Source organism: Punica granatum, chromosome 2 (genome assembly GCF_007655135.1).
Source record: "Punica granatum isolate Tunisia-2019 chromosome 2, ASM765513v2, whole genome shotgun sequence".
Classification (NCBI taxonomy): domain Eukaryota; kingdom Viridiplantae; phylum Streptophyta; class Magnoliopsida; order Myrtales; family Lythraceae; genus Punica; species Punica granatum.
The window spans coordinates 23,563,905-23,583,901 of record NC_045128.1 but is presented as its reverse complement, the minus strand read 5'-3'; the positions used below and the strand labels follow the sequence as shown (position 1 = coordinate 23,583,901).

Here is a 19,997-nt window from a genome sequence, read left to right as displayed (position 1 = left end):
AATTTATTATTAAATTGAAGAAAAATATAAAAAAGTAATGATTTCGTTTAAATTGAGGAAAAAAATGATGAATAGTTAGGAGAATTTAGTATTAAAATTTTTTTATAATAATTGTTAAGAAAAAATATGTGAGAATTTATTATTAAATAGAAAAAAAGATTAAAAAAAATAATGATTATGCTATTGAGTTGAAGGAAAAGTAAAGTTAAGATAAGTAGAGTATGATTTAATAAAGGGGAAATTACGCCATATAGCCCATGATTTACGCGTTTTGTCAAATTTATCCTATGCTTTTTTTTGTCAGATATATCTCATGGTTTACATTTTACTCGAAATATATCTCAGCGTTATCTTGTCCATTAATGAAACGTTAGTAGGCTCCAAATATATCCAATGATTTTAATTTTTTTCCCAAATCTATCATATGATTTTAATTATTTCCTCAAAACTATTCTATGGTTTTAATTTTTTTCTTAAATCTATCTCAAATAAAAGGGACAACAGTGGCAAAACTATTAAAACGTTGACGGAGATATAACGGCATGATACATTTGAAGTAAAATGTAAATCATGGAATATATCTAATAAAAAAAAACATATGATAGATTTGATAAAACAAGTAAACCATAGACTATATGGGGTAAAAACCCCTTTAATAAACAAACAAAGCATATTGTGAATAAAATGAGTAGACTAGGAAAATGACGGCTTCGTTTGGTTTTTGAGTAAAATATCTTACCCAATCCAACTCAATTTTATTTTTCATAAATTCAACAAAACAATCATTACTTTTTACATTTTTATCTAATTTAATAATAAATTCTCTTACATAGTTTTTTCTAACAATTTTTATAATCAATTTTAATAATAAATTTCACATCTACTTTCATATTTATACATAATAATTTTTTAATAATAAATTTCACATCTACTTTCACACACACACACATATATATATATACATATATGTATTCTCATACATCAATATTTTTGTCAATACTTACAACCATTGCACAAAATCAACTTGAAAACTAAACGTAAAATTAGATTTTTTTTCTGACATATGGGCTCTAGGTCTATTTTCCTATTTTCGGGCTATAAGCCCAAGTTTGTAGGCCCACTTGGTCCATTGAGTTATCTTGGCCCATTAAAGGCCCATTGGGGGCGACGGTGAATGAAAGTGATGAAGGCGATTAGTATGAATGGAATGGATGGATGTACATGTACATATGTATGAAGGGATGCATGGGTAAGCGTGTGGAGTTCAAGTTGTAATTGTAATTCTATACCTGTATATATACAAGAGTAAGACCCTAGACTCCTAGGGTACAAATATTGGATGATGAAACAAAACAAGTGCTACCCTAACTAAACAAGTGCTGTACTTCTGGTTTAAAACCGAGTCAAAATAAATCCTTAGGCGATTAGTGTTTTGACTCTAATTAAAGACTTTGGTGGTTCATTGGCCACATTACGGTGTAGTGACGACTCCAAATCGGTCCCACGGACTAACCTAACTTATCAAGTTTTTAGAGCGCCTAAAAAATGTCTTTCGACAATGTCTATAATCAACTGGTTATAAATGAATTGATAAAATGTTATGCACAATGTAAAATATCCATTGGGCCTATAAGCGATTGGGCCCATCTCCAACCCAAAAGCTCTCAATCTCTTATAAACCCATTGGATTCTTCTTAGTTTTTCCGTGTGAGATTTTTACTCTCAACAACCGCCCTCACGTGGCAACGTGTGGCTTTGACATTCACCTACACGTGCCACGTGGACTAGAACAACCCACCCTCAAGAACTAACTACGAGCCGAGACTGGACTTCCGTGCTCGGGAGAAAGGGGGATGACAATTGACAGTGAGGCCACGATTGGGCCGGACTAAGGCGAGGCGGATTTCTCTCCGCACTCAGATTTCAAAAAGACCACGAGTTCCACACTCGGGCCAAACATGGGCGCACTTCGGCTGCCCATCAACAAAGAGACATTTCAACTGGCGTAATGTGAACCCACACACATGCGCGTGAAAGCGTAATCCGCTCTGATACCATGTAAAATATCCATTGGGCCTATAAGTGATTGGGCCCATCTCCAATCCAAAAGCTCGAGCTAATAGATTGTGATACTCAATTTCTTATAAACCCATTGGATTCTTCTTAGTTTTTCCGTGTGGAATTTTTACCCTCAACACACAACGCGCAATTATCACCTAGTTATTTATTAATCTGAATGGAGTTAGCCTAGGCAACTAGTTCGCTCAACTACCCCAATATCTTCGACCGAGTGCAGGTTCAGTCTGATTCATGATATTCTCTTACCAATCCGCCCACATGCTAGCCCTGGACAATATAAATGTCTAATGTCCACATGTTATGTCCATACACAAGAATTGATATCTCACTTTCACCTCCCATCTTATGGATTACGCAAGAAAGTAGATGGACCCGTGGCCTAACACGTGAGAGAATGAAATTCTCTCAAACCTCGGTTTTGGATCGAGTCCTCCATTTGACCTCGCCAATAGAGACGGTGGCTGACAAGGAGGTCCTCCAACCCCTAGATCAAGAGAGACCTTGAAATATAGACCCCCTCGGTCTGGGGTTGGGGGCCTCCCCGCTGGCTACCACCCCAAGATCGAGAGGGGACTGAGTAAGTCATCCTTTTTCTTAAATTTCGTAACTATTTTATATTTAATTGTTTGAACTTTGAAATACAAATAGGCGGGGGATTCGTCCTTCAAATTCTCAGAGTGAATTTACCCAAACAAATATTAATCTCAAGAAACTGGGATTAAATCTGCTCGGTCAAATGATCGATTAGCATTTATATTCACTAATAGGTAATAACTTAGAGGTCCCCCGGGTCGGGCATATTATACCTGCAGCAAACTAGGCATACGCGATAGATATGCTCCAATGTGGAAAGTATATCAGATCAATTATATTCTCATTAGTGTCACCTTCGCGCCTTTATTTTCCCATATTAATAGGCACTTGGCCTCTTGTAAACTGGAGAACAATTACTGCAAACTTCAAACACAAGAAAAGACATATTTGCAGACCTCTCTGTTTTCTTTTGTTTACTAATTCTTTTCAACACAAATCCTGTAGAGTTTCTATACAAGCCTTACCATACAAGAGAACCAAACTTCCCTTGGGAACAAAAATAACTGGGATAGCAACTCGGCCAAAGGAGAAGTCGAGCACAATACCCTTTCTATGAAGCTTTCATGCCAACCACGAAAGCTTTCCATCAGAGTAACCCAAAGTAGCACATACTGCACATTTTTGCCAACTAGTTTCGTAATGATTTCCTTTTCCTATGTTAATTCTTGGCCTTTTAATTAGAAAAGTGCTTCTGCCTTCAATCACAATTTTAATATCAGCAGCAGTACCGCTAACAGTACGAAAGTAATCGATGCCCCTGGTTTTAGCAGAGAGCACCCAGAAGAAATGTAATGAGAACCCACTAGATGTACCGTCCCGCTGTGATCGTCTTGCAGTTTGATGCTTGAAGAGCCTGCAAGAAGACAAATAGCACTTTGGAGAAGACGGCAATGATTCATCTTTCATTGCATCAAAATCTACTGGACCTATGAAGTATTAACACTATGGCAAATATCTTCCCAAAAAGAATCCTTATAAATGAGAAAACCAGATTTCAAGTTGGAACAAGTAAACAGTCAATTTAGGCTATCTTAATAAAATTCATCTTTTACGAATATAAACACGAAAATCTTGCTACTGACTCTGATGCAACTTTGGACAAGAGGAAATACTTGATACGATTCAGAAATGAAAAATAACAGTTGGTGGTTTAAATAAGGGAATGAAGGTTGGATCGACCCACATTTTGACTAAAATCAACTTCTTTTAACATATTTTCAGCCATTTTTATCTTACAAACGTAGTAAAATATATTTAACTTTTTTCTGATCAATAAGAATGTTGATATCATTATTTGACCAGAATGACTACTCCTTGACCTAAGTTTTCATGCAAAAGAAATTAAAAAACAATATAAGTTCCATAGACAACAGAGGAAAGTAAGTCACTTACAGTTGTATTCTGTCCATCCAATGACCTGATTCTCGAGATCATACACCACCAACTTATTTGAGAGCACTAACTCTGCAATGGGATATTATCAAGTTTTAGAATAGCACCATAACTATTTCAGGATGCCAAAACAACTCAAGCGGATGATATCAATAGCCTATGCACCAACCATAGCATTAAAAATAATTAGGCCTTAGGAATACGTTCCTGCTTCTGCCTAAGATAAACCATCAGAGATATAATAAAGTTGGTGTTTTAGAGCAAGTGGGATACTGATACCACCACAACCAGTAATGTAGCACATGTATCATTCCCAGTACACTGAAAAGGATGATAAAGTCGGGAAAGACATGGGCCTATCATAAACTCTCACGTCAGAACACAACGTTCTGTGAAGTATGACAGCATACTGATTTTTCTGAAGCTAAGTCAATTAGTCAGGAAAGGGTTAAGACACTTGACGATTAAAAAGGACCATTTTTGCCCACTATGAAAGCACAAAATAAACATACTGATCTTCACCATTCAGCTTGAGGCACATCTTACTGATATTTATGAAAACTTATGAATGTTCAGATATTCTGGAAGGACAGTCTACTCCATATTTTCCCTTGAATCTTTACCATATTTTCATTTGATTCAAAACAACAAATCTTAACAGCATATGCACCATGAAGTTCTCTTGACAAGATATTCTTGATCCATTTTCCCTAGCACACATTTGGGGGAAAACGAAAAAAAAGAAAAACAAAAAGAACATGTATGGAACATTATTACGAAATCCAAATATAAGCTGGGATGCAGAGAACTGACAGAGGAAGTCCTACTATACCTCCCAAAAGTGTCACGTTCCTCTGGTCACTCGGCTGCAAACCACTGTTTTGCCATCCAATACACCACAATCCATCCTACAAAGTCCACAAAGATTATATGAACTAAGAGATCGTAGGAATAAAATGCGGCAGGTTGGAAAGGTATTCAACCAGCTACAAATTAAACTGATCTATTCTCAAGTTTCTACAAATAAGAAAGTATTGACAGAAAAAGGAAACCGTCTATGTAGACTTCCTTGTAAGCTGCTCTCACTTGCAATGAAACTAATCATTGAAGGTGTCATGGAATCTTCATATAGAATAGTATACAGCTATTCTGATGGTGAAACAATCCTCTTTTACAAAGAAACCTTGATCAGTGTTCCAATAGTCATTTGTACACATGCATAATTGAAGACTTCTTCGTTCTCTCTATCAAAGATGGATTATAGAACTGACATAAAAAGGTGGCTCATGATACTTACATAGGGAAATAGATAGTCGTGAGGATAAACCTTGAGAGTGAGTGAATTTTCAAAATGGAGAGTAACATTAGGAAATCCATCATCAACACTGCGATGGAAAAGCATAATAAGATCATTGCAAAAATAAATTACTGGGGACATCACAATTATTAAGCTAATGCATGATATCATTCTGTATGATAACTGGGTTTGACGTTTATGATAAAGCCATATTTAGACATTAAAGTGCCCATTTGACAAGCAATCATACTCATGGAAGGGGTAGAACGAGAAAGCATAGCCCCAAAATAGTAAGCGGCAACTCAGGGAAGCACAAAATCCATCTAACAATAAGCATTTCAAAATCAATAGGCAAGAGCATCAGATATCTAAGGCTTTTTCGTGATTATGACAGATGTGCAAGCTCTTTGTAGGATTTATGAGCCAAAAAAAAATCACGATCACTTTCTTTAACTTCCTCATGAAAGGAAGTTATCTCAGCTTATCTCAGCTGTATTATAACATCCAAGCAACAAAGGAATCCAACATTTCCCTTTTTATATCATGTTATGAATTAATTGAGTTCCTACATACAATTTCTTCCTGGTGCCCCATTAGCTAGTCATGCCTTATCACGTCTATCTGTTGGATATCGGTTAAGGGGCTGTTTGTTTTGGTTGAAAAATTCCCCAGAATCGGAAAGGGAATAGACGTTTGTTAAGTGAAAAACGGTTTCCAATTGCCCAATTAAGGGATTTCAACTCCCCCTAAAGTCAGAATCAGATTCCCCCCACATACCCAGGGAATCGAAGGCCTGGAATCAAAGTTTTCATCAATCAGTTTAATCTCTCTTTTTTTTCCTTCAATCAGTTTAATCTTTTATTTTGCCCTTCACCCAATGTTATCATATACATAAGCGCACATAGATATATACAAACATATAATACAGTACTATCGATATGTGTGCATACCTTATATATAGACATATACACGTAATTGATATGTATTTATATATTGACTCCGATTTATCAAACTAAATATCAAGAAATGCAATCAAACTCCGATTCCGTGCTAAACCAAACAGAAAATGAAATTATTCATTCTATTTACAATTCCGCCTCATTCCAATTCCGATTCCACTTCGTATTCCAGAATCCATACCAAACGGGCCCTAATTATGTGTGCACCATTTCAGGTGGGATTGCTTTCCAGACAGTGGAGTCACTTTAGGTATTTTCTATTTAATGTCTGAAGAATCCAAACCCTAGTGGTGCGATGTTAAAGGTCTCAATTAAGAATTAGAATGTGAAATCCTACCCAGAACCTCTGTAGGGAAGGGCGTCTAGCCAGATCGAGTATCAAATGATAGAACTAGAGTCGATCTGCCCAATGATTATTCTTTTGCATCTTAGAAGAATCCATCATGCACCAAGCTTATGGATCTGATGGTAAATATTTGAGGAACAGGAGCTATGCAACATTTTGAAGTGCCAAATCAAGTTCCCAATGTATTTCAAAAAGTAAAAAGTAAAAAGAACAGTCTACCTTTCAGAGAACTGAAAACATGTGTATTCATCACGAACTGTGTGAATTTTCAGATTAGGCTGCCATGAGATAATCTGAGAAGAGAAATCACATTAAGTATAATCAATCTGAATGAACTCATTGAATGTTAAGAGGCTTCTCTTATCTGCTCACAAACCTTGTTAATTAATAGGTCATAAATAACTTCTGGAAGATAGGCCAAAGTTGTACCACTGTCGAGTATGGTCCCTCTGCTGTCTCCCTCGAATACATCTCTAGTGAGATTCAGAAATTCAAAATCCACTTGAACACCGGTCATATTAACACTGTAATGTGGCCTGAAATTTAATGAAAGTTTTCATAAGAAGACAAGCGAGAGAAATATAAATTGGATAAGAATTGAAATGCCAAAGAAGAATATATGAGCACATAATAACTATTAGGGGGAAAAAGATATGTAATGTTATAACCCAAAAAATTAGCAAAAGGATCGAACATCAAAATAAAGAAGCCATGCCTAGGACACGAGAACAAAAGCAAGTATAGTAACAAAAGCCAAGCCATGCTTAGGATATGAGAACTGCTTTCATTATTAACACAAATAAGAAGTTGCCATCATGAATTCATTGAGTTGGATATAAGTCCATAAGACTGGCATCAATATTGTACTTTAGGTTTCACAAGAATAACTGCCTTCATGAAGTGCACAAAGTTCTTAGAATTAATTATCAAAGGGCATAAATGACGAGAAAGATGCTCTCGCAAAAGGTTGGAGCTATATTTATCACTAAAGGCCTCCTGTCTAATAAGATGAAAAAATGATAATGGTTCAAGGTTGGAGAAGCCACTGTGTCTCATAATTCAAGCATGAATTATCTTGAGGAATGCATAGACACTAACATATGAAGGGAGCACGAGTAAAAGAATGATGAGCCTGATGTGAAAATGCAAAAGAAAGTAGAATACGACATTATGCTAGAAAGATCTATAGAATACAAGGTAACTACACATCAAATATAAGTGGTTCAAACCAAAAATGTAACACATACTGGTTCGGAACCAAAGGAGTTGTATTAACTTTTGGCTGCACAACATGTCCAATAGCAAAGATGCCTCCACCATTTGTACCATCCAAGCAATGAGCAAACATCTTTTTCACATTCCCGGATGAAGCTAATTGAGAGATCATTGATGCATTTTCTTTTCCAAAACCGAGAATTCCATCAAGTGCCTCTCCATTTGATGAGCTTAGGTCGCCTGATTGTCTAGCACCACATCTAAGGCAAGGCAGGAAAACTATCTGTAATTAGTACATGAACATAACTCGAAAGAATTCCCGGATAACACAGTTACACATAACAAATAACCTGAAATAAAAAGCTTTTTTCTGGGTGTGTTGCAGGCATCACTTCTCATTTTCTCGAAATAATTTCAAGAAAATGGCGTCAATTTTCTGAGAGCCTATACATATTGTAAAGCTTGGTTTAGGGTTGACTTCCTTCCCACTGGCGCCAACATCCATTTGATAGCAGTTCAATTCGAATTTTTAAAGATTCATCTTAAAGAAGTCTATCACAGCTCAGAAATTGCATCAAGAACAAGAATCAAATAAGAAAGCTTGTTACTTACCCAAATATAACACTTCCATTGGCCGTTGTAGTTTCAAGATCTCCAGAAACTCGAGCATACTGTACAACATCTTGCATGAAGTACCCCGCAGTAGAGCTACCATCACCATATATCTCAATATACGGGCAGGACAAGTTAGCTTTGCAATCTGGCAATGAACCTCCATTTACCTCTAAGCAAAATTGGTTATCACAGGGAACCAATTTACCAGAGTCCGAGTCCTCAACATTGTAGAGTGTGAGGTCTATCTAATGGAAATAAAATACTGAATCAGTTCAAAGCAATATAAAGATAAAACTAACATGAGGTCAAAGTCGGGGCCATACACCAAGAGAGCTTCTTTTGGGGCACTCCTTGCACTGAATGCAATTGACCCACATAAGGTCACTTCCAGTATCGACTTGTACATAGTAGTCCTTTGAAGGGGTACCGATCCCAATCTTAGCATAATATAGCCTAAGAATATCGATGGAAAGTATTCTAATTAGCATATTTGAAATTCCCACTACAGGAAACGATAAGCCAGAAGATCCTCAACAGTCTGCTCGCTACTTTCAACACTCAAAGATCATCAATCATATCAGAGATCATCACTTCTAATCATGAGTTTTTAAGTGCCATCACTTTACACAACTATTTCACTCCCAATTCTAGCCATGAATTTGGTAGAGTATGATATCTTCATGCCCGAAATATCTAATAAATAATGGAGTTTCTTTCAGCTGACATGTATGAAGTGACGAGAACCGCCGCAAGTCTAAACACTCAGATGATCGAAACCCAAAATCACGTCGAAGTCAACCCTAAAAAGCCAAACTTTGCGAAGAGGAAATAAATGACAGTGGGAAGGGAAGTTCAAATTCAATTGGCCGTACCCAACAGCGTCGGGGCGGCCGATTCCGCCCAACGGGAGATCGACGCCAGCGAGAATTCGGAGCTGGCGCTGGGTATCGTGAGCCTTGAGGGCGCTCAGAGACCGCTCCTGACCGGCGAATCGGTACTTGAGGCTGAAGAATCCGGTGCTGTTGTAGACACTGGAGCTCACGCTCGCCGTCGCTGCGGTGACGAGGGCGAGGAGGAAGAAGGGTAGGGAGAAGAAGGGAAGGGGAGCTACTGAGTCAAGCAAGGTCGCGGGAGTTCTGTTGACCGCCATGAATGGAGATTGAAGAGAGCTCCGTCTCTCTCAGTGCGAGCATCCCTCTCGTCTCCGTTCTGTTCTTAATAATACTGGTCTTGCCCGCTAATTTCAATTGGTCCCTGAAGTTTTTCTTCAGTCTCAGTTTGCCCCCTGCATATTTTATTAATCTTAATTTACTCCTTATATTGGAAGCTTTGTTTCAATACGACCCGTATCGACCAGCAAAATTGTTGGTCGTAGAGCCAGCTTCCCTTTGGAGCGCATCAAAAATAACTCTCTGATTTATTTGGCACATCGAATTATGGACAACCGATTGGGCTTTATATAAGCTTTATGTCATCGTCTAATCGGAATCGAAATTCCTATTTCATGGGTCCTATTACGATTGAGTGTCTTTCAAATGTCTTTACCTTAATAAGGGGTGTGATTGCACCAAACACATTTCGTGCTAACAGAATTTGTTTGCTCTATTTGAATTTAAATAAATAAATCTTGTTACAAGAAAAACCTTATATGTGTACCCATTGGGCTCTGCACTGAGGTGGCAGTGGATCGCCATGTATTAGTAAATTTATTAGTTTATTAGAACAATTTTTAATTAATTAAGTTTAATCTTATTAAACCCTTTAACAAGATTATACAATTAACTCTTAATCGAATTGACCCACAAGCCGAGATTGACTTCTAACAAAGTGTCATGACTACCTAGATGGAGAAGAGTTCTATTAAAAAGAATCGAACACCCTTTGATGATAAGTTCCGCGTAATTAAATCCTTCGGTTATAAATGTCTCGAATAAGTTAGAATATGAATGAAATGTCAAATCTCAATACTTACTCATATGTAATCGAATTCTCGAGCAATGTCTCTACGATGAAATGTTAGAAACAACTTTCTAATTTTCATCCTACTCTGGCCAGAGATTTTACCGAGAGAATACTAAAAAAAAAAAGGTAATTGTCTCCTCTTACTAGATAGTTGATTACTCACCCACTTCCATGGAAGTCTCATTATGTCCATAATACCACACGTCTCGTGGTGTCATGCTAGGGAATGAACCAAAACCATAAAATTAACAATCACAAAGTGCTATAGTAGTCTCAGGTCTAAGAATTACTTATTCCTGCTATCACTTGAGGTATTGCATATTGACATCTATGTTATGTAAGATTTCCATTCGGCATTTCTTAAGAGAGACAGTTCGGGGAACCCAATCTCTAATAAGCACCTACATTTTTACATTAATGACTCCTCATAAGTAACTGTGAGATCAGTCAACCTCTACGTAGAAGATGCAACAATTGTACTATTTTTACCGGTATTACTGATCCCCTACTCAGTGATCCTATGACTGGGGATGTTTCATAGTAGGGTTTATTAGATAGATTGTAGGTCTCACTGGCATATTCCCATCATGACCCTAAAATCATTGTTTTCGTTTCATCGTAATCCATTAAAATAAATTTAGTGTGATTAATATAAATGCCTCATCATTATTATGCATGAATAAAAATATGGTAAATTACACCATACGTCATGATTTCTGAAATAATTTCAACACAGATCATATTTTCAAAAATTTTCACAACACAACACGAAATTTTTTTTAAATTTTCACTGCACATCGTATCGTTACTCTTCCGTCCAAAATTGGATTAAACGGTAACATTACGACATTTTCAGGGACAATTTTGTACCCAAAAAAACTCGAGATATTTAAAACGGAATAAAATGAAAAATGTCAAATAAAAAAAAAGAGAGGAAGGGGCTCTCGTCGGCCGCCCAACCCTCGATTGGGGTTGCCACTAGGATCCCCCAAATTAGAGGGGTCAGGGGCTTTCCTGCTAGCTGTCGACCCCCCAATTGGGGTCGCCAGCCTTGTCTGAGCCGACCACAATCAAGGGATCGATTGTCGACGAGGGCACCCCCAACAGCCCTAATTTAGGGGATCCCACCGCTGAAATTTCCCAAATTTTGGGGGACTCAACCCCCCAATTGCAGTCGCTGACCTCCCCTTTTGAGTCCCTTCCTCTCTCTTTTTCTTTTTACATTTTTCATTTTATTCCATTTTAAATCCCTCAAGTTTTTTTTTCAAAATTATCCTTGAAGATATCGTGATGTTACCATTCAATCTAATTTTGGATGGAAAAATAATGATATGATGTGCGGTGAAAATTTAAAAAAAAATCGTGATGCGCTGTAAAATTTTTTAAAAATATGATGTGTGGTGAAATTATTTTAAAAATCATGATGTGTGGTGTAATTTACCCATAAAAATATATTGAATAAATCCAATCATATCAACATGTGATTGGCTTTTGAGCACTATTCTAATATCTTCCACATCCCCACAAAGATAGCCTTCTTTTTTTTTTGCTAAATAAAAAATGGTAGGCAGCAGTGATGGCAATATTGCCGCTCCCACTCCACAATGTTGAGGCTGTTGTGTTCAACCGCGAATATATCAGACGAACTGAACAATCAGCGCAAGCATTGGCCCCGTCAGCGTAGCACCACCAGGGATCTAGTATAGTTCACAAAAGCCGGAGATGACCCAAGACCGAAGCCAAAGAGTCCACCCTAGCATATGTTCTCAGGGGATTCGATCTTGAGATATGGGGGTTTTCAAATCATACGAGAGTGAGTTTAAAATCATTAGACTATCGCCCCTTTTGGTACAGGATTGCCCTTTTAGTGTAATGAATAACCAACTCACCTGTACCGAGATTCCACGTACTTAACAGCCACTCACATGATCCTTTATTCAACTTACTTTTGAGATGTAGCAAACTCCCGAATCCAATGTCCGCAACCGCTCGACTGAAACTTTTAAATAATTTTATTGCTCTGTCCCCTGCACATCGATTCTGCGCATGTGCTTAATTTTGAAAAACAAAAAATATTGCTCAACAAGAAGTAAATCTAAAAGTTTATGTTATATAGAAACTTAATTGAACATGTTGTTCCCAAATCATATATTCGTGTTATGGTTACCATTTCCCTCTTTCTTCCTGCAACTTCTCCATCACTTTGACCATGTAAATTCACATCCATCTAATTTTCCCGCATCCACACAATCATTAGAGAAACCGTAATAAAGTGAAAAAAGCACTTTCTTTATGTCATGCTTTATTCAGTTCATCTGATTTCGTATTGAGTAGATGGATAGCAATAACCTAAAATATATTATACTTACAAAGACTATACCACCAAGTTTCAGATTTTGAAGTTCAACAGACGAAAATGAAAATATTTTTTTATTATTCACTGCTCGCCTGAACCAATTGCAGCAAAATTTAGGAAATCGATTCAATTAACTAAACAAATGTCGCACTCTTCTATTTTTTTGGTTAAAATTTTTATAAATTGATGGAGATAGAAGAAATATTCTCCGTAATCCATTCACCAAATGTGTACAGAGGCATAGTATCCATTCTAAGATTATACTGCGCCAGTATGGGAAATGAAATCAAGGGGAAAATTAGGATATAGCTTGAGAAAACAGACCAGCAATTGCAGAAGATATAGAATGTTATGGGAATGCAATATTATCTTAGACCAAATGTTCCCCATAAAAGGTTCGAACTTTCTGAGTTCCAAGCGTAACTAATCGTGTACCTTATGAACACTTACCCGTCCAAAGTTAACACTGCATCGATGGCGACACTTCTCAATTTATCCATGTGTTTGGGGCGTAGTGGCAAACTGCCAACGAGGGGTAAATTAAACACAACTAAATTTATCGTTCAATATGAAATTATCCTTATCGATATTTAAAAAAGTAAATTATTTAAACCATTAAATTTTAAAGTAGAAACCTATTGCAATTTAGAAAATATTAGATTATTAAAATCTCTCAACCTAATTATTATTTTTTAATATGTATATATATAGAATATTTCTTTTCTTCTAATAAATTAAAGCAATATATTTCTTTCATTTTTAGAATGATATGTGGAGGCATGTGAGAGTTCTTTTATTACTCTCCTTTAGCCTAATATATAGATGTAGATATAGATTTCGGGTGACGAGATTAGAGATTGACAATTGCAGGAATATAAGACTGATTTCGGAGTGTAAGAGGTAAATATAATAGTGATTAGGTTCGTCGATCTATTTCGAACATTTTGCAAGAGAACATTCACCGATGCTCCAACCGGTGGATTGCAGGAGCAAAGCTGCAGAATGCAGAGGAGGGAAGGAAGCAAAGCAGAGAACGCGAGGAATAGAAGATGGACGGTCCCTCACTGGTTTGATTTTAGGATAATATTTTAGAATCATAATTCTAACTTAATTCTACTCACTACAAAACAAAATAATTCATACAAAATCAAAAAGTGGATCCCATTTATATCACTTTTTTCCATAACAAAATAACATAACTCATACAAAATTAAAGGTGAGCTCCATTTATTCCACTCAAAATTAAAATCAAAATCTAATTTTAAAATCTTACTATGAAACCAAACGCAACCATAATTTTCTATGGCGACTAATTCGGCGCTGCAGAAGAAATTTATTTAAGGGCTCAGATCTGTCAAAGTTATAATCCAACGGTCTATTTTTTAGATGCACGGTAGTTCCTTCCCAGATTATCATTTCTCCTATCTTATTCTCTCCCCTAACCTCTCAGTCGCCGCCTCTGCCTCTCGTCTCTGGTCTCTCTCTCTCTCATTCCGGGACCCGGACCTCGAGCTCTAGCTGCTGCTGTGCTCCTCCTCCTAGTCGCCGGTCGTAGCAGCTTCACCGAGCCCTAGCTATGACCTTAGCGGCTTAACCCACCGAGCTCGATCTCTTGCGCTAGCTCGCTCGTCTGACACAGTCTCTCAGTCGGACCCCAAGCTCGAGCTGCTGTGCTGCTCCTTTGAGAGCAAAGAAGTCCCCCTGCAATGGCGGCCGGGATGAACTGCAGCTTCCAAAACAGCTTGTGGCTACTGAATCCTCGTCAAGGGACGAATTTCAGAGCTGCCCACCTCAGGACTCGGCTCCGTCTCCCTCAAAGTCTCTTCTTTTCTGCTCCTTCTCCAGCTGCCGATGGAGCTCTGTACTGTACCAATTCCAGCAACGGCTCAGCAGCGTCTGACACGTTTGTCCTGACGACCCCACTCTATTACGTTAATGCCCCTCCCCACATGGGCAGCGCCTACACCACCATTGCAGCCGATGCTATTGCTCGTTTTCAGGTCTGCCCAGCATTCTCTCTCTCTCTCTCTATCCGTGTTTTGAGATTTCTGCAGCTTCTTTGTCCTTTAGCTATCAGTATCAATGAAGCTATGGATGAATGGGGTAATGGTTGTAACATATTTGCTAGATCATAGTTATGTAATCTAGACCAGTTTATGAATTGAATATTTATCTAGAACTCGATCGCGACTTCGAGTTTATCCTTGTTAAATCATCTAGGGAAGGTCTGCAACTGCATGAGTTGAGTTGATGATAATAGGTCGATGAAACTGAACTTCTCCTTCTCTTTGTAATTGTTAACATGACTTATGCTATCGGCTATGCATTACTTTGGTACCGGTTCATTAGTTCTTACTAGTCCTATCCGGTTTTGATGGCAGAGGCTATTAGGTAAGAAAGTTATATTCATCACAGGCACTGATGAGCACGGTGAGAAGATTGCTACAGCCGCCAGTGCCCAGGGTTCCAGCCCAGGCGAACATTGCGATGTTATCTCGCAAGCTTACAAGTCGCTATGGAAAGATGTAATTTTTGCCCTACCACATTGTTTAGTTGTTCGCCAAGTTGGATTAATCTCAGGCTGCTCGGTCTCTTGTTGCAGTTAGAGATAGGTTATGACAAGTTCATAAGGACGACTGACCCTACGCATGAGGCTATTGTGAAGCAATTCTACTCCCGAGTCCTCGCAAAAGGTGATATCTACAAAGCAGACTATGAGGGGCTCTACTGTGTCAATTGCGAGGAGTACAAGGTTTGAGTCTTCTTTTATTTTGACAACCAAACTTCTTTGATTCATGATTGTGGTTCAACAGATTTTACTAATGCTAATTACTTGTCATTTTACAGGATGAGAAGGATTTGCTCGAAAACAGTTGCTGCCCAATGCATCTAAAGCCATGTGTTAGAAGGAAGGAGGATAACTATTTCTTTGCCTTATCAAAGTATCAGAAATTATTGGAAGAAACTTTAGTTCAAAACCCAGACTTAGTGCAGCCATCTTTCCGTCTAAATGAGGTGATTGTCTATGCTGCTCATGGATCAGAGGACTAGTCTGCTTGAATGTGTGAGACTATGAGAGGGAAAGAAAAGCTAATCAAAATGCATTATAGTTCTTTTGTGGTTGCTTACACTGCGAGTTATGGTGATCGAGATACTTGTCGACAGCTTAGATTGGAATATGGGCTTCAAATTGTCATACGTCATCAGAAATTATAGGTCTTTAATCTCTACTATCCGTCCAACCTTAAATTGCTGATGCCAGTGGAAAGCACTGAATCTAACTCTATCTTTTGGTGATAACATCTTCAAGGAATACTCCAGGATTATTTAGTAAAGAATCGTGAGTAACTAAAAATTATCCTCATCTTTAATATGATATTTCCTATAAAATTTTGCCAGGTGCAAAGTTGGATTAGAAGTGGCTTAAAGGATTTTTCCATCTCCCGTGCATCAGTGGAGTGGGGTATTCCAGTACCTGGTGATGAGAAGCAAACCATATACGTCTGGTTTGATGCTTTGTTGGGGTAACTGTTCTTTTAACTCAAAATCGCAATATTTAACTTGGAAAAATTAAGTACAAGTGCAAAGTCTCTTCTTTTTTATAATAAATAATTCATTTTCGTTATACAAGGGAAAAGAAAGAATTCAGCACTTCTATTATTGGCATCATTCATAGATACAGTTTTAATAATTCTCTCTCTACCTTCCACCAGTTACATATCAGCACTATCAGAGGAGAAAGAACGACCTGATCTGGAACTTGCTGTTTCCTCTGGTTGGCCGGCTTCATTGCATTTGATTGGCAAGGTCTGAGATATGCTTTGTTTTCCAGGAATGCTTTACTTACGTGAAGGCATAATATGAGTTTTGATTATTGGATTTGTATTTGTGAGATAATTTGTCCAATTATAGTCGAGCTCTAAATTCTGATAGAAAGTGTTGAATGTCTTGCTACTACGAACCAAGTAATTAGCCATGGATTATTGTCTGGGTACTTTTCTGGGAGTCCAGTTCTTATTTATCATTTACAGCTGTTGTTGAGCATTCGGAATTGTAATTTCAAGAGTATAATAAGTTATGTGAGCATGACATGTACCATTTCCTTTGCAGGATATACTACGATTTCATGCAGTTTACTGGCCCGCTATGCTTATGTCTGCTGGTTTAAGCCTTCCGAAGATGGTGTTCGGACATGGATTCTTGACAAAAGTAATTTTCTTGTTTACTAGCTACATATATTTAATTTGATTCTAATGGTTCGAAGCTGTTGTTCCAGTTATCTTATGCCATGAAAATCCCTTTTTTGTTCATGAATGATGATTTTACTATCAACTAGTGTATGTGCAAACCGACTCGTAGGAATCTTGCTCTCTCTTCTTTCTTCAAATCAGAACTATTTATCTTGTTTAGATTCTCATTTTGACTCAGTGATTGGTTTTTTATTTTTGTTTTATTGTTATAGGGTGCAACGTTATGAGGTCAAACATAACTCCCTAGGTTTTCATAAGATTATAATAAGAATTGTTTTAGATTTTTTTCTTATACCTAATTTTCATTTCATGCAGCTATTCTTTATTATCTTTATAAAATTTTAGGATGGGATGAAGATGGGCAAGTCTCTGGGAAACACGCTTGAACCAAACGATTTGGTTCAGAGATTTGGATCCGATGCAGTCAGGTACTTCTTCCTCCGAGAAGTAGAATTTGGGAGTGATGGGGACTACTCAGAGGACCGATTCATCAATATCGTCAATGCACATCTTGCCAATACCATAGGTACTAGCATCTTCACTCTGATATTCTTGTGTCGCTCCACTATTTGTGGGTAAAGCCTGAAAGTGAAGAGATTCTTACCTGGACTTGTTCTGAAAGAGATTTCTTCAGGCTGGACCAATCATTTGATTACTGTGAGTCCTTGGACAATATGGAAATCAAGTGTCAATCAATGTCCGTAGTTGATCCGTTCTGAAGGAATATATTTTTGATTATATCTATGACGAGGCACTGACTTATTCAGACCATTTCTTTTAATAAGTCCAGTCTTTATGCAAGTTAAAAAAATTGATCATTAATTGATTCCTTCTCTTAGGGAATCTTCTGAACCGCACCCTTGGGCTTCTCAGAAAGAATTGCCAATCCACTTTGGTGGTTGATTCAGCTGTGGCTGCAGAGGGAACTTCATTTAGAGAAACCGTGGAGACTTTGGTAATTCTTGCACACGTTCTTCAGTATATCATTCTTGATTAATAATTTTTCCCACGAAGAATGCTTGATAGGTGTTAAACCTTCTAAAAAAAGGACCCTCATTTTGAGTTCTCTTCCATTTGCAGGTTGAAAGGGCTCGGGTTCACTATGAAAACCTCTCACTCTCCTCAGCTTGTGAGGCTGTTCTTGAAATTGGTAATGCAGGGAATTCTTATGTCGATGAACGAGCACCGTGGTCACTCTTCAAGCAAGGGGGCCCCGCTTCTGAAGCTGCGGCCAAGGTAGCTATTCACATGGAAGTTCATTACCAGAACAACTGAAAAAATTGTTTCACTTTATGTGGCTGGTCATTTTGGTTTTTCATAAATATTTGACGTTGACTATCAACGTTTGCCAATGTTAGGATCTAGTGGTTGTTTTGGAAGTGATGAGGATCATAGCGGTCACGCTAGCCCCAGTTGCTCCGAGTTTGTGTCTCAGAATATATAAACAGCTCGGTTACTCAGAGGACCAGTTCAATGCTCTTACTTGGGTCTCTCTCTCTCTCTCTCTCCATCTCTATCAATTCTAGTCTGGTTCAATTCCTTCTGTGGCTGATGACTATATTTCGAAAATTCTCGTATTGCAGGTTGACACCAAGTGGGGCGGACTAAAGTGCGGCCAGGTGATGGCCCAACCAAAACCGGTTTTCGCAAGAATCGAGACCCAGACAGAGGAGGAAGGTAAGGCTGCAGTAGGCTCAAGGAGTGGCAAAAAGAAGTTAAAAGAGGCAGCTTAAGTTCAGAGAAGTAGCCTAAGCTTTTTAGGTCAATTTGAGCAGATAGATGAATCTAATTAACTCAGCATTCTCTTCCAAATGACCACCGTTCAATTCTTGAGTTGGTACTCTTGATTCAGGAATGATGTATTCTGCAAATGAGAACGAAGTCAATTCGATAAAATTTTGCTGTGATTGCTCTGATTAGCTGATATGCATGTTGAAGTCAGTGCAGTCGTTCGAATCTTGTTATGATTGCTCTAAATTGCTTATATGTACCCTGAAGTTGGTGCATTTGGGTGTGCAAACCGGGCCATGTGGTCCGGAACTAGAATATGCGGACCTTAGATTCAGGGGGCAGGGTGATTAAATTGGTGTGCAAACTGAAATTGTAGAAGACAGTGAACAGAGGGAAATTTGAAAACCTCCCGCCAAGAAACAGAATCCTTGGCAGATACTAACAGGAACACACATTCATAGAATTATAAAACCGTATCAACCCTATTTTGGGAAGATTTCCTTCTCGAAGGAAAGTTGTATTATGTATTCATGTACCATAATTATTGGATGTATTTTACAGTAAGAATATTTTATTCCTTATTTTCTAGGTCTCTGTAGTCTATGTATATACTACGGAGAGGCATGAATGAAATCTTCGAGTTTGCATTCTCAATTCAACATTTTGATATGGTATCAGAGCATTGGTAATGCGACCGACCGTCTTGTCTCTTCTCAGTTCTAGCTGAAATTTGTCTCACTAGTGGAAGGGCTGTTGTGGATTATTACTCATTGTTGAAGAAGCTGTGGGACGAGTTGGATGTGTATATCGACGTTCCGATTTGTACCGTGTCATGCTGTAGCGCAAATTGCGGCTCAACGTGAGGAAGAAAATGCTCACCAGTTCATTATGGGGCTTGACAGTGCTTATGCCTCTATTTGGTCGAACATCCTGACCTCAGAGCCGCTACCTAACATCAACAAGATTTTCACCACGGTCGCTCACGAGGAGATGCAAAAATTAGTGGCACGGAACGGTGAGGAGCGCGAGCCAAGACAGTCTTGCGTTTGCAGCTAAACCAGCTGATGCTTCTGCTGGTTCGAATAATTTCTCCTCTGATTTAAACACAGGGGGGAAGCCTCGCCCTCAATGTGATTATTGTGGTCGTCTCGGGCATATATGGGCTACTTGTTATCAGGTGAATGGACAAGGCAACCAGCGG

General features: G+C 38.1%; 2 protein-coding genes across 2 annotated transcripts; one reads left to right on the top strand and one right to left on the bottom strand.

Annotated features, from left to right (window-relative positions):
• Nucleotides 1-3,043: 3,043 nt before the first annotated feature.
• On the bottom strand, nucleotides 3,044-9,702 carry LOC116194412 (aspartic proteinase-like protein 2). The gene is made up of 10 exons (XM_031523223.1): nucleotides 9,370-9,702; nucleotides 8,821-8,950; nucleotides 8,495-8,742; nucleotides 7,915-8,142; nucleotides 7,044-7,203; nucleotides 6,887-6,960; nucleotides 5,363-5,450; nucleotides 4,898-4,973; nucleotides 4,066-4,137; nucleotides 3,044-3,526 (listed from the first exon to the last, which is right to left on the bottom strand). The coding sequence occupies exons 1-10, from the start codon at nucleotides 9,645-9,647 to the stop codon at nucleotides 3,375-3,377; spliced, it is 1,506 nt and encodes a 501-aa protein (XP_031379083.1). The 5' UTR covers nucleotides 9,648-9,702; the 3' UTR covers nucleotides 3,044-3,374.
• A 4,567-nt stretch (nucleotides 9,703-14,269) lies between these two features.
• On the top strand, nucleotides 14,270-19,259 carry LOC116194411 (methionine--tRNA ligase, chloroplastic/mitochondrial). The gene is made up of 12 exons (XM_031523221.1): nucleotides 14,270-14,815; nucleotides 15,197-15,340; nucleotides 15,418-15,567; nucleotides 15,663-15,830; nucleotides 16,215-16,339; nucleotides 16,529-16,622; nucleotides 16,926-17,024; nucleotides 17,411-17,591; nucleotides 17,905-18,020; nucleotides 18,146-18,301; nucleotides 18,424-18,552; nucleotides 18,649-19,259. The coding sequence occupies exons 1-12, from the start codon at nucleotides 14,522-14,524 to the stop codon at nucleotides 18,796-18,798; spliced, it is 1,806 nt and encodes a 601-aa protein (XP_031379081.1). The 5' UTR covers nucleotides 14,270-14,521; the 3' UTR covers nucleotides 18,799-19,259.
• The last annotated feature ends 738 nt before the right edge of the window (nucleotides 19,260-19,997 follow it).